Raw genomic sequence first — 16,425 nt, forward strand, 5'->3', positions numbered from 1 at the left:
GCTAATAAAACAATGTATGAGTTTTTATCAGATTTTATGAATACATTGGATGTATGAGGTCCTCTTTAAATTGCAGATGGGAACAAGCTGGATGTAACAGCAAAAACAGCTCGAAGACACTTTCATGACTTTGACTAAAACAACCCAGTGGCTTTTTCTTCCTTCTTACGTTGTATGTACGTAAGAGTTGGCATCTCCAGTGAGATCTCTAACCAAACATCTGCTGTAACTTTGGGTTGCTAACCAAAAGCATTTCTGACCTTCTGAAAGCCTTAAACAATTTTGCAAGACATTTTTTTGCAGTGAAAAACCAAAGATAGCTTTAAGAAAGACTTGTTACATTGTTTTGTTTACATGTTCTGTACTTCTTTAACACATTCTGAGATGTAAATCATACCATTGTTTTGGCAATAAATTTGGCTACTTACGTCAGTCATTGTTTTAAATGCTGTGTACACTTTCCTAATATCAAATTTCTCTCAGGGGAGTTGGAAGTTGTCTGGGGGTCTGCAAGAGGCCAGAGAGAGCTGGGGAGAAGAAAAAAATGCAAGTCAACGTTGTTTACAGAACACAAATGTCAAACTGGTGCTCAGCAAGAAAGATGTTGTAAGATCTATGTCTGCTGACCCGGTCCTCCTTAATATTCCCAAAGGCTTCTGAAATAATTCAGTCTTGTCCACCTGGTTCATATTTCCTGTTCATGTATAACTACTCTGTCAGCACATAAACTCATTTGGAAATCTTGTCAGCCCACAAGCAGTTCTCAGGGTTCATTTGTCTGCTGTGGTCTTGTCTCATAGTTCCTTGTTTTCTGCCCCACCCTGTTGCAGCTTTGTATTTGAATTTGGATTTGTTAAATTTGCTCTGAACTGTGAATTAATAAAATTAAATAAAAAAACAATGAAACAAAATTAAATTAAAAGATGAAAATGAAATAAAATTAAACGAAATTAAATGAAACGAAATAAAATTAGATAAAAAAACAATTAAACAAAATTAAATTAAAAGATGAAAACGAAATAAAATTAAATGAAATTAAATGAAACTAAATAAAATTAAATAAAAAAACAATGAAACAAAATTAAATTAAATTAAAAGATGAAAACGAAATAAAATTAAACGAAATTAAATAAAACTAAATAAAATTAAATAAAAAAACAATGAAACAAAATTAAATTAAATTAAAAGATGAAAACGAAATAAAATTAAACGAAATTAAATGAAACGAAATAAAATTAAATAAAAGTAGTTTTTTTGTGATTAAATTTTTATTGATTTTACATGAGTGGTTACAGCATCTTTACAATTTTCTTTACAATAAAAAATTAAATTAAATTAAATTAAATTAAAAAGATTAAAACAAAATTAAATTAAATTAAATGAAACGAAAGAAAAAAAGAAAAGAAAATTAAATGAAATAAAATAAATTTTTTATTAAATTAGATTAAAAAGATGAAAACCAAATGAAATTCAATTAAACGAAATTAAATGAAAGAAAAAAGAAAAGAAAAAACAATTATTAATCATTAGCATGGTGCCATGTTTTTCAAATATACTGTATATCTGCACAACATTTTAGAAGACATAATACAAGATTCAAGATTCAAATTTGCAGCAATAACCCTAATTTTCAATGACAACATTTGTTATTCTGACCAACTGTCATTTTCAGTAAAAAAAAAGACCTAAATTTCAATATTTTTATTTAAAAGAACTGCGGGCAGCACGGGGGCGCAGTGAGTAGCACAATCGCCTCACATCAAGAAGGTCGCTGATTTGAGCCCTGGCTGGGTCAGTTGGCATTTCTGTGTGGAGTTTGCATGTTCTCCCCGTGTTTGCGTGGGTTTTCTCCAAGTGCTCCGGTTTCCCCCACAAGTCTAAAGACATGCATTACAGGTGAATTGAATAAGCTACATTGGCCATAGTGGATGTGAGAGTGTGCAAGAGTTATGCGTGTTTGCCAGTGATGGGTTGCAGCTGGAAGGGCATCTGCTGTGCTGGACAAGTTGGCGGTTCATTCCGCTGTGGTGACCCCTGATTAACGTTAAAAGACTTTTATACAATGAAACATATGCAAACATTTTAAATCAAACCCAGACCTAATAAATCAAGAGAAACTGAGAATATTCAAGCTGTCTCTAAATTTTATGCATAGTTGAATGTTATGTAATATGACACCATATCACACTTTTTTTCACAAAAAAAGAAAATGAAAGATTTATAAATCACATTAAAAAACCTATTCAAAAATCACATAAAAGCCTATCCAGCCATCACCAACATTAGTATTATTATTTCAATGCTAAGTATTCCAATGAATGCTAAGTACTGTTTAAATAGTACCAATGTCATTCTGGTCATTGCGGTTTATAAACCTTCCTGGTTTCTGTTCTATTGTTGTTTGTGTTCTGCTTTTACCTTATGTTGCATATTTTGCACTCTCAATTCAATTTTCTTTTAAAAACTTCTCCAAAATATAAACACATTGTCACAGCTGGCAAAAAAAACACCCCTTCATCCCTTAAATCCCCTCTACACCCACCTAAACGCTCCCCTTTGTCTGTATGTCACAATCCATTGAGGGATTCATCTCGGCCCGAAAATGATTCTCTCATTTCCCAGAACAGGGCATGACTCACAGTCGCTCTGTCCTGTTCTCTTATTAGATCAAGGGGAAATTCCTCTGTTGCGTTCAATTAAGTTAGAAATCATAAGGCAGTGAACGATGATGACATGAAAGAGCCACTAATGCTGATGCAGCATTTAATTCCAGAGCTGTTTTTAAAAACACTATTCATCCTCTAGTGAACGATTGGTCATCATTTTCTAACTCAAGTTTCTTGCAATTGTGAAATACGAAATATTTTTATAGAAGATTCACACTGCTCTTTTCCCACACAACTTGTGTTGTAACAAGTGACTGTCAGGCACCTAGTAAGACTATGACACCAACAACAACAACAACAACAAAAACGGCACCAGGGTCAATCCATTTCACGGCACAAAATTTACTTATATTTATAGTTATTGTCTTGTTTCCAGAAATATTATGTCATAATTCAAGTTCTTCCTTAAAGCAACCAAAGTAATCTGCCAAAGAGGTAAGAAAAATAATCTTATAAAAGTGAACTATTTATTTCTTACCTAATTCTTGGCAGATTATTATGCTTGTTTTAAAGAAAAACTCACTGAATTTTGGAGGCATTATTTCTGAAAACAAGACAATACTTTTTCTTTGTCTAGAAAATACTTCTCGATTTAAGATTTTTTAGATATTTGGACTAGAAACAAGTAAAACATTTCTAGAAAGAGTGCTTTTTTTTTCAAAGTAAGAAAAAAAGAAAGACAAAAGATTTCTAAGTAACAAAAGCGTTCACATTACTTACTGGCGGTTAGTTTTTCTTTCTTTTTTTCTAGTGATCAAGAAAATGCTTTAAAAAAGAAAATGTTTTAGGTTAATTAGTCGTTGGGTTTGTTCTGTAGTAAATCAAGAAAATATACAGCCTGAAATTATTCATATCCCTTCAGGCAAATTCTGACTTCAAGTATTTGTTCAAATGTAAATAAATTCTAAGAAATTTTTTTTTTTTTCAGAATGAGGCCTCTTTTACATCATCCAATTATTGGGAGAAGCCTGTGTCATTCCAGGTCAAACAAAACAAAACTTACTGATTGAATAAAAGTAACAATAGGTCAGAATTTGCCAGGGGTATGAATAATTTCGAGCTTAACTATATATTTCTTTAGAGGGCGAATACAAGTTTTATTTATTTATTATTTTATTTCCATCAAACTAAAAGAAATAAGACTTTCTCCAGATGAAATATGTAATAAATACTGTGAAACATTTCCTTGGTCTGTTAAACATCACTTTTTCACAGCAAGGCTAATAATTTTGTCGTCAACTCTATACAGTGTGTTCCTTTTAATGTGGTCTAGAGATTTTGCAAACTATGACACAAAGATAGTTGTCATAGCCACTGTGGTTAAACCAACTAACCAACTAAAATCTGACCTACACTACCATAAATAATCTGAAGATGTCTAAATGATGTATTTTTAATTTTTGACACATTAAGACACAATGCACCAGGTCTGATGCCACCAGAAAGTCTTTAGAAATCCCATACAGGATTGCAGTTAAACTAAATTATACTAAATTATAGCATGAGAACTAAACTATACACTTTAATCTGTTCTTTTTATTCAAAAAAATATTATTTAGCTTAACAAGAGTCTGAGCATTGCATTTAAACTTTTCATTTCACATTTCTTGTTTAACAAATCACTGGTTACCTTTTGCTTATTTTACTATACTAACCGATTAAGCTGAAATAAATCAAATATAGAAAATTAAATTAAAATTACATGAGATTGTAGGTTAGGCTTTGACTGAACGAATACAATTGTATGAAAAGCTTTACTTTTAACACATGCTAACAGTTCATATTTTGTCAATCTGGGAGAGTAATGTCAGCTTGCAGGTTTTAGTTTTTCAGACTGTGAGCTTATTAACACACGAGAAACCACTAGTCCTGTTTAAGCATGTCTGAGACATTCCAGATTACTCTGGAGAAGACCATCTGATGATGTTTAAGAGTAATAACAAACACGTTTCTGCTTGTGTTACAATAACTGCAGTCAAATTCTCAAACAATTTGGCACAAATTTTCAGCCTGATCTGCAATCTGAATGACTCAAAACTAGATTTTGTAAGGTAAAGTAAAATAAATAAATATATATATATATATATATATATATATATATATATATATAAATATATATATATATATATATATATATATATATATATATATATATATATATATATATATATATATATATATATATATATACACACACACACACACACACACACACACACACAAGGTAGATTTTCTTTTGCATCAAAACCAGTTAAATCTACTTGTGCTTTTATATAAAACACACACACAAACCACCTGAAGTTAAAAACACATAAATCTGCCAAGTATGTGGTTCATTTCCCGGTGTTAACCCCTGACAAACCAGGGAAAATGAATTAATTAAATCTGTCAAGAGCGACGCAGTGGCGCAGTAGGTAGTGCTGTCGCCTCACAGCAAAAAGGTCGGTGGTTCAACCTCGGCTGGGTCAGTTGACATTTCTGTGTGGAGTTTGCTTGTTCTCCCTGTGTTCTCCCACATGGGTTTCCTCCGGGTGCTCCGGTTTCCCCCAAAGTCCAAAGACATGCGGTACAGGTGAATTGGGTAAGCCAAATTGTCCATAGTGTATGTGTGTGAATGAGTGTGTGTGGATGTTTCCCAGAGATGGGTTGCGGCTGGAAGGGCAGCTGCTGCATAAAAATGTGCTGGATAAGTTGACGGTTCATTCCGCTGTGGCGACCCCAGATTAATAAAGGGACTAAGCCAAAAAGAAAATGAATGAATGAATGAAATCTGTCAAGTAAGTGCATTATACAATAACATTAAAATTGACATTAATTAAATTTTAACAATCTGTTGTCATTTCAGATTTTAGGGATTTAGATTTAATGGAAGTAATGTAAACCAAATAATAAACAATAAATATTGTAAACCAAGCTTGTTACATTTAAATAATGTGTAAAAACAATGTGAAACATCAATATCTGCGCATTGTCCATTAATATAAAAGCTTATCAGACGTATAGGTATTATGAAGTAATACAAACAATGTATAGTTTCATACATTATATTTATCTTTAAACAAATAGCTTACATTAGCAAATAAAACACAAGGTGGGTCTACTACTAGGGGATGTCTCTCAGACAATTTTAGGAACTGTCATTCATTCATTCTCACCATACTTAAGGTCTTGGTCTCTTGTTTATCCTCATTGCATCCATGTGGCATAGAAGAACGACACCTTAACTCTGTCTTTTGTGAAATGCAGTTTTAGTTTAATGTATAGTAGATCGGACTTATTTAAAGTAGCGTCGCTGCGCTAAAAAAAGTTATGAATGCATGCTACACTTAAGACTGTACATTGTGTTTTCTTTTTCTTATAATGCACAGAGTTCTGAGCTAAGGGATGTTTTCATTTGCCATTCACTGACAGTCAGACAGGCTCATCCAATTCATTAAACTCCATCTTTTAAAATCAGAATCGAAAGCGGAATAAAACAGTTTCCTCATAAAAGCCAGCGTATCAGCGCGCTGCTACATTGAAAACATATGATTCGATTCGCACCTTCTGATTGGTTCTCGGGATATAGCGGCTTTTTTGTCAAAGATAAGTGGCGTTTAGCAGCTTTTGCCAACAAACTGTTATTTCTGATGCTGGGATGTGGATGATTTGAAGCAAATATATTTGTTAAACATGTATACGTGCCTAAAGCATTTTTTTTAATTTATTTTTTATTAATGTGACAATGTAAATGTTTATGTTACATTCATTCATTTTTTTACGTTAATCCAGTTTCAACTACATTTTTTAGTTATACAAAGATTAACTTAATATTTTTTTTGTCAGTTTGACTGAGTTGAGGTAGAAAGGTTTATTTGATTCAAGAAAGCATTCAGTGATTTGCTGAAAATGGTGTAGACTTTTCATCAGCTTAGTCCTTTTATTCATCAAAAGTCGCCACAGCGGAATGAACTGCCAACTTATTCAGCATATGTTTTACACAGCAGATTCCCTTCCAGCTGTAGCCCTGTACTGGGAAACACCCATACACAATCATTCACACTCATACACAACGGCCAATTTAGTTTATTCAATTCACCTATACCACGTCTTTAGACTGTGGGGGAAATCAGAGCACCCGGAGGAAACCCATGCGAACACAGGGAGAACATGCAAACTCCACACAGAAATGCCAACTGACCCAGCCGGTACTCAAACCAGCGACCTTCTTGCTGTGAGGCGACAGCACTACCTACTGCGCCACAGCATCGCCCCTACAGACAATTTTTCCTACCCAATTCACCTATAGCACTTGTCTTTGGTCTTGTGGGGAAAACCGGAGCACCCGGAGGAAACCCACGCGAACACGGGGAGAACATGCAAACTCCACACAAAAGTGCCAACTGACCCAGCAGAGGCTCGAATCAGCGATCTTCTTACTGTGAGGCGAACATGCTATCCACTGTGCCACCGTGCAGCCCCACTTGCAGATTAGCTGGATGAATTCAAAATTTATAAAATGTAACTCTAGGGGGGGTTGCCTATTTCCAAAAAAAAAAAAAGTTTCCTTTAAAGAGATAGTTCACCCAAAAATGAAAATTCTGCCATACTTGCCTGGACTTGTTCTAAATTAGTATCTGTTTTTATTTTATTCTGTTGAACACAAAAGAAGATATTTTGAAGAATGTTATAAACTGGCAACAATTGACTTCAATAGTATTTGTTTTTACTACAGATAACACATTTTATCTGTTTTATGCTTATTTATTTTATTTTTTTTAACCATTTTTAATATTTGTTTTTATTTTTCTTATACTTGTTTCTTTTATTCCTGTTTGTGTAAAGCACTTTGAATTGCCACTGTGTATGAAATGTGCTATATAAATAAACTTGCCTTGCCTTGCCTTACTATGGAGGACAATAGTTAGAGGTTTCCAACCTTCTTCAAAATATCATCTTTTGTGTTCAACAAAAAACTTAAACTGTTTTGGAGCATGTCAAGGGTGAGTAAAAAATGATGACCGAATTTTCATTTATAGGTGAAATTGATTGCTGCTGTTCACCTAATGACCAGTGTCGATATAAACAAGCGTTTCTGAGTGCTACATGTAGCCTCTTCAAAAAAGATCATCTGTGATTTCATGGTGACTTAATGATGCAATATGTATTATTTGGCAATCAAGCAGGGAATAAATTAAACTGCAGCCGTGTTGTGGAAGAGCACTGAAGCCAGAGCTACTTCTCTCTGCTGTTCAGTTCATCTGCCCCTCATGTTTGCATAAGCGGGTGGTGGAAAATCTCACACAATCCTCCACTGTCCAAATACTGACTACCAGTACCTCTGCTCTGACCCAGCTCCAATACAGTCCATTATCACCGCAGAGAGTGAAAGCAGAACAGTGGAAAGGGTTTGATAAGCTCCGATAACATGGGAGAGCGATGGCCTAGGTCATCTTTACTGTGCATTGGGAATTGGAAGGTGCATCAGAACACGTAACCTGGACATCCAGCTTGAAATATAACAGATGGAGAAAATATCAAGCCTATCTACATAAACAGCATTAGATGACAGCTGGAAATGACTCCATCTCCGTAGCCCCAGAGGATGATGTGGACTTCCTTTTTTATGTCACAGGGTCTCCAAAGAGCCAAACAGCTGTGATCTCACTAGAGATGAGGTTGTGGGAAAACATGATGATTCAGAGAGTGTCCAGTGCTGGTTCTGCGGACTGTCCAAACAGTTCTTAGCTCATGTGAGATCTGATAGACTTTTAACTTTGAGAAGAAAGTTTTACATTTCCTTTACTTCTCTAAAACCAGATTAAGTAAAATATTGCCCTCTGTACCTCCTAAATGACAGATGTGGTGGGGCAGAAGGGACTTTGGCACATTTATTTTTGTTTTGTCCTGTTCTTTATGAGTTGTGGTTCAACATTTTTTAAATTGTTTTCCAGTGCTTATGGAACCAATATCCAACCTGTATATATATATATATATATATATATATATATATATATATATATATATATATATATATATATATATATATATATATATATATATATATATATATATATATATATATATATATATATAGCAAGGCAAGGCAAGGCAAGTTTATTTATAGCACATTTCATACACAGTGGCAATTCAAAGTGCTTTACATAAACAGGAATAAAAGAAACAAGTATAAGAGAAATAAAAAACAAATAATAGAAATGGTAAAAATAGAAATAAAATAAAATAAAAGCTGATAAAATGTGTTATAAAAGAATTAAAAAGAAGAGAAAAACATAGTAGTTCGATCTGTCGGACGCAGCACAGTGCTCATTCAGTAAAGGCACAGCTAAACAGATGTGTTTTCAGTCTTGATTTGAACGTGCCTAATGTTGGAGCACATCTGATCATTTCTGGAAGCTGATTCCAGCAGCCAGGGGTGTAGTAGCTGAAAGCCGATTTACCCTGCTTTGACTGAACTCTTGGGATTTCTAATCTATTTGATCCTAAAGATCTGAGTGATCTGTTAGGTTTGTATTCAGTGAGCATATCTGTAATGTATTGAGGTCCTAGGCCATTTTGTGATTTATAGACTAGTAATAATACTTTAAAATCTATTCTGAATGTAACTGGGAGCCAGTGTAAAGACCTGAGGACAGGTGTGATGTGCTCTGATTTCCTGGTTCTGGTCAGAATTCTGGCCGCAGCGTTCTGGATGAGCTGCAACTGTCTGACTGTCTTTTTGGGAAGGCCAGTGAGGAGGCCATTACAGTAATCCACTCTGCTGCTGATAAAAGCATGAACAAGTTTCTCTAAGTCTTCACTGGAAACAAAGCATCTAATTCTTGCAATGTTTTTGAGATGATAGTATGCTGATTTACTAACTGCTTTGATATGACTATTAAAACTCAGATCTGACTCCAGAGTCACACCAAGATTTTTGACCTTATTTTTTGTTGTTTGACCCTTAAAGCCAAGGTACGCATTCACCTTGAGAAGCTCATCTCTGTTCCCAAACGCAATCACTTCAGTTTTCTCTTTGTTTAACTGAAGAAAGTTTTGGCACATCCAATTGTTAATTTCATCAATGCATTGGCAGAGGGTGTCAATGGGGCTGTAGTCATTAGGCAGTAAGGCTAGGTAGATCTGAGTGTCATCAGCATAGCTGTGACAGGAGATTTGGTTTTTTCTCATTATGTCATGGGTGTCCACCTCGACCTATGGTCACCTATACTGACATAGTAACCTCTTCCTTCAAGGTAAGATCTGAACCATTTGAGGACCGTCCCAGACAGCCCAACCCAGTTTTCCAGCCTATCCAGAAGTATGCTGTGATCGACAGTGTCAAATGCGGCACTGAAATCGAGCAGTACCAGCACTGTTAGTTTGCCTGAATCTGTATTTAGGCGGATGTCATTGATTATCTTTATAAGGGCGCTCTCTGTACTGTGATGTGGTCTGAAACCAGATTGATAATTGTCTAAACACCCCTTGAAGTTTAGGAACTTGTTAATCTGGTTAAAAACAACTTTTTCAATGATTTTGCCAATGAAAGGGAGATTTGAGATGGGCCTGTAATTGCTCAATATGGTGTTATCTAGGTTGCTCTTCTTCAAGAGGGGTTTAACAACTGCAGTTTTAAGTGAGTTAGGAAAAATCCCTGAGAGAAGTGAGACATTTACCACTTTTAGAAGATCCATTTCTAAACAGGTAAACACCGTTTTAAAGAATGATGTGGGGAGCGTGTCAAGACTGCAGGTTGATGTTTTCATAACTTGCACGATCTCTTCTAAGATTTTGCCATTAATTGCCATGAAATCGAACATAATGTCTGATTTCTTAAGTTGTGGTTGAGCTAGTCTGACTTCGACACAACTTGGCTGATTGGATGAGCTGATTGCCTTTCTGATATTATTGATCTTGTCAGTAAAGAAATGAGCAAACTCATTACATTTGCTTTCAGAGAGTAGCTCACTGGGAATCCGACTGGGGGGGTTGTGAGTTTCTCTATCGTTGCAAAGAGTTTACGAGCAATGTTTACGTTGCTGTTTATAAGGCTTGAGAAGAAAGTCTGCCTAGCAGTTTTTAGTTCCATATTAAAAGCACGAAGACTGTCTCTATAGATATTATAATGGACTACTAGTTTCGTCTTTCTCCACATACGCTCAGCTTTTCTGCACTGTCTTATGTATGTATATATGTATATATGTCTATATGTATATATATATATATATGTATATATATGTATATATATATGTATATATGTATATATATATGTATATATGTATATATATATGTATATATATATGTATATATGTATATATATATGTATATATGTATATATATATGTATATATGTATATATATATGTATATATATATATATATATATGTATATATATATATATATATATATATATATATATATATACACACACACACATTATATTATAATACATAATATTAATTTATCTTTAATAAATCAAAACCTCTGGTACTATAATTGGCACTGATCATGGTTAAGCAATCCAGAGTCTATATATATATATATATATATATATATATATATATATATATATATATATATATATATATATATATATATATATATAAATTTCATATATTGATTCTGGATTGCTTAACCATGATCAGTGCCAATTATAGTACCAGAGGTTTTGATTTATTAAAGATCACAAAAGAGTAATCAGTTATTTATCTTATTATTATTTTATAGATATAGGCTAATTTTGATGCCTTGACAACTAAATTAAAGCCACTGAGGTAAAGTTGGTTTTACATTCGGACATTCTTCTTAATTATATGATTTCAGAAAAGTGTTAGTTGCAAATTCTAAATAGGTAAATGATATTAGCAACTACTGACTATTAATTAAATGGTGCTAATGCTGTTTTGAAGTCATACTTACATGTTCTTCAAACCGAATTTTCAATGTACAGTAAGTCACAAGTTGTCACTGATCCAATATACCCAACTTTACCTCAATATGAAAGCCTGTTAGCAAAGATTGTGTTGATGGTGACACAGGAATTAAATCATGGGTTTCAATGAAAAATGTTGCCCTTCATCCACAGTGCTTTTTGTGCCTTCATAGTGTAAATTAGAATTATGAAAGATAATGAGGGTGAAATGCTAAAATGTCAAAAATACACCCCTTGGTGAAACGCAAAATAAGTAGCTGCACAAACAAGTGTTCAGAAGAAATGGTTTAACGTGATTTTAAACTGTTTAAACTTTTTTTCTTAACTGTTCTACGTGGATTTAAACGCTTTTACTCATCCAACACTTAAAACTCACAGTAAAATTCACTTACCAATACAGACAAAAGTCCTGTTAGACGTTTCTTTTTTCTCGTAGAATGAGTAAAATAGTTAGTTATTCCGTTTACGAGGTCGGATTAGCACACTCATAGTTCAAGTGGTATCCGTACAGCTCTTTAGGAAACTTTGTAAAAGTCTTCATTTTTCAACTAGAGAATGTGGACAAATGTGGAGTTTTGATTTTCACACCGCCCACTGAACGTAGACCTGGAGAGAGGAGCAGTATGGGTGTGGACTAGACTACCAATTCATTTAGACAGAGACTGAGCTCAGGTTTTACTCTTGAGGACTTGTTGTAGCCCCGTCTGACGAGATATTTTTACTTCTAAAGCCTTAGGCAAACTAATCAACTTCAGAGCTTCTGTCGTGCAAACAAACTGTTTTCTACAAGTTCTAACTAAATACATATACTTTCCTCATTTTAACGCTGGGGAACATCTTAGAATTGGCTCTATAACAAAAAACTTCTTGCGTAATATGTTATCCTAACGCGCTAAAGCTGTCTTTGCACGTTTTCATGTCTTTGCTGTCCTTAAAGTGAATACAAGTATATAACGGAAATGTAGTTGTGCGTGCCATACAGTTTAGGTAATATAACATTATTTCATGATATTTATACAAACACGCAACCACATGTATTGTGAAAAATAATACAAGTATCATAACAGGTAAAACCGGTTTGGCTAATTTACATGAAACCGCTGAACTTTATGGAGCGGCTACAGGCAGCGAAAAATTGGAAACGGCGCCCTCTGGTGTTCATCTAAAGGAAAGGCGCACCAATAGTATGAAATATAGGCCCACATGTAATCTTATTTTCCTCTAAAGTTATCATGGAGAGAAAGAAGATAAAAATGCAAAATATTTAAGTATAAGTTTAGCATGTGTCGAATGATATTGCATGTAGGAATTAAAAATTTGGCTAATTTAGTTATGGCAAAATTTGAATTAGATTGCAAAGAATAAAATAGATGTAAATTTGCTCCTTTATAAACTTTTATGGAATTTATTAAATGCATTTGGTATCATTATTATATATTTATTATGATACTATAGCAATGCATATGTAATATTTTAACTATTATTTTATTCCATTTTTTATTATTTTATTATCATATCATTTAATATTTAAATAACCACCGATAACAAAAAAAACTCAAATACCAGAGATCTGTCTGAGCAGTAACATTATTCTAGGACACGTGAAAATTTATATTTCTAATTGTCCATATTTTTAGCAAAGATATATCATAACAACAACAATATTAATGTACATTTCATTATTTCTCTCTAAGACTTTTTTTTAAATGTGCAATCTCATGGAAATATGAAATAAAATCCTTCTTAAATATAACATCAACAACACTAGAAACCTTCACCTTACCTAATTTTTTTTTTGTTATTATAATTTTGTATTGTTGTTTATATATTAAATGTTTTTTTTACTTCAAAATGAAACAAAAAATAAAAATAAAAACCTTTTTTTTATTTTTGGACATTTGGCCAAAATTACCTGGTATTACCTGGGATCACTAACGGATTACAAATCCGCGATGGACTACAAGTTCCAGTCATGCACTGCTCACATGTACCTGTTCCTCATTCAGTAGATTACACACTCTTGCCTGGGAGCTGCTCATGAACTGATTACTAGGACTATTTATACAGTGCACACACACGCATCAGGGCTGAGTCTTGTATATTGCGAACATTCCGACGCCCTTGCCTTGCCTTGCCTTGCACTGCTGCCTGCCTTCTGACCACTCGACTGATATTTGACTACGACTCCGGATTTGCTGTGTACATCTGTTTGCCCCTGTGTTGACCATTGCTTGCCTGACCATTTCTGTTTAATAAACCTGCGTTTGGATCTGCACACCGTTGTCAGCATCCCATTAACATTACAAAAATAAAGAATAAATAAAAATCTATGACTTTTATAATTTAAAACCCTAATTAACAGACATAAAATACTGTAATATTCAATAAAATTGATTGTCATATCACAACTTTCAAAACACTTAATTAGACTGATCACAAAACAGTTTCAACTGGCTAAATCTAAAATAAACACTGATATTCAAATAAAATTACAGCAAAATAAATAAATAAAGACTAGCTCAGGGGTGTCCAAACTTGGTCCTGGAAGGCCGCTGTCCTGCATATTTTTTTCCAACCCCAGTTAAACACACTTGAACCAGCTAATCAAGCTGTTTAGGTATAATAGAAACTTGGAAACTAACTTGGAGCTAAACTATGCAGGACACCGGCCCTCCAGGACTGAGTTTGGACGCCCCTGGTCTAGCTATTAAACTGATTTTGTCATCAAGAAAGAAATATATGGTTGGCAGGTCAGATCACAAACTTTGCTTAATTGATTAAAAAAATAATTAATTAGTGGTTATTTTATGTACCTTTTACACACCGGTTTGATCACGGTTATACTTTTTAGCACAGCCACAAGAAAGTACACAACAAACCCACTTAAGCAAGGACATACTTTAATGAGATTTAAAAGAGACTATGCATAACTATGATCAATTAAGACACGTTGAGATAATAAATTACAGTGGAGGAGCAAAACAGCACCAGAATGCATCAGTCACACGAGTCCACATCATGATGGAGTGCTTCAGTTTTGTCCTCTGTGCCAGTGAGATATTTACTCATGACAAAAATCACTCATTTCAGAATAAATTAAGTTGACATGAAGTCAGTTCACAACAAGAACAAAAAAAAAAAAAACACATGAAATAACATCTCCAGTGCACAGCGATGAAACTGAAATGTTGTTTGGGGGAGTTAAAAAAAAGCTATAAAACACAATCAACTGGAATAAAGAACGAATCATTCATATAAATTCACTTATTTATTTCTAAAAACCCATTTAATGACTGTAACCTTTGATCATTTGACAAATTGAAAACCAAAAAATCAGAGGATTTTTAGTCATCTCTGTCATCATAACAGAATGTTTAGTACATTTGTTTTCTAATTATATGTTTCATCTGTAAATTAGAAGTTGTCTGTATTTTGTGATTAATGTTTTATTTTCCCCCGTTTATTTATTCTTTTGAATTGCATTATGGGATCTTGATCTTTCCTCCAGCAACGTTTAACCTTGAAAAGTTTGAAACAGTGACTTGTATTAACATTTTTAATAGTTTAAAGTGATTTATTGTCTGGGTTAGTGTTGTATATTACAGTACAGAAACCTTGTAATAAACTTTGAGTACATTTTCTGTTATTTTACAGACTAATTTCTCTCTATATGTTACTTCTTATTATTTCAAAATGCTAAAATGTCCCTAAAAGTCACTTTGTTAAACTGTAGAGTTGAATTTTCAACATCAAAAGTCAACAGAGCAGAGCTCAAGGTCCCATAACGCAATTCACAATAGTAAATAAATGAACACTTAAATAAACTAAAAATAAACACTTGTGAATCACAAAATACGGAAAATATGGATATTTTTACAGTGTAGCATGGCTTCAGTGTCGCTGTTTTCACAATATTTCCTCAAATTCAAGTATTTTTTCCTCATAAAACAGAATTCAAATTTAAACCAATCAAACAACAGAAAAAAAGTCAGATTTTTGGTTATGGTTACAGAATCTGTAGACTCTTATTTTGGTAAATAAGTATAATTAAAACCCTCATTTTCAAACTGTACTTGTTTGCTTAAAAAACACATACACATCCCTTCCATACCAGTGTAAACCAATGGGTAAAGTTACTTTTAAAAGTAATTTAAGTAATATAATATTGAGTCACTTTAAAAAAGGATGTACTTATTTTCAAATAAATAGTTTGAACAAATATTCCTTCATTCATTTTCCTTCGGCTTAGTCCCTTATTTATCAGGGGTCGCCACAGTGGAAAGAACCGCCAACTACTCTGGCATATGTTTTACGCAGCGGATGCCTTTCCAGCCCATACACACTCTTGCATTCACACACACACTCATACACTATGGGCAATTTACTTCATTCAATTCACCTATAGCGCATGTCTTTGGACTGTGTGGGAAACTGATGTCCTGACATTTTATCCTACCTGTCAGATTATGCTACCAAGACAGTATTTGAATGCTTTTGAGGTTGGGGTTAGGGATTAGGTAGGTTAGGGCGATATTATAGCTTCATATCACACTACTCCACATTAAAATTTACACTGACAGAAAATCAATGGGACAATCTGACAAGGTAGGAAAAATACACCGGAGCACCCAGAGGAAACCCAAGCCAACACAAGGAGAACATGCGAACCCCACAGGAAAATGCCAACTGGTCTAGCCGGGACTCGAATCAGTGACCTTCTTCTGCTGTGAGGCAACAGTTGAGGCACTGTGGCACCTTGAACAAACAGCAAACATCATTTGATTGAGCATGTTATGTCATTTTTTCATTTTCTTTCATTAAAATACACTGTAATAAATGCTGGGTT

The 16,425-nt window shown here is 33.8% G+C and overlaps 1 protein-coding gene across 1 annotated transcript in view; it reads right to left on the reverse strand.

The window, feature by feature from the left end:
* Positions 1-12,237, reverse strand: part of trpv4 (transient receptor potential cation channel, subfamily V, member 4) — a 60,587-nt gene extending 48,350 nt beyond the window's left edge. The window contains exons 1-2 of the mRNA XM_056457520.1: positions 11,972-12,237; positions 429-527 (exon numbers count right to left, since the gene is read on the reverse strand). Of these exons, the coding sequence (XP_056313495.1) occupies positions 429-437 (9 nt within the window). The 5' untranslated portion in view covers positions 438-527; positions 11,972-12,237. The remainder of the gene's footprint in view (positions 1-428; positions 528-11,971) is intronic.
* Positions 12,238-16,425: the final 4,188 nt, after the last annotated feature.

The sequence above is a fragment of the Danio aesculapii genome, chromosome 5 (assembly GCF_903798145.1).
Source record: "Danio aesculapii chromosome 5, fDanAes4.1, whole genome shotgun sequence".
NCBI lineage: Eukaryota > Metazoa > Chordata > Actinopteri > Cypriniformes > Danionidae > Danio > Danio aesculapii.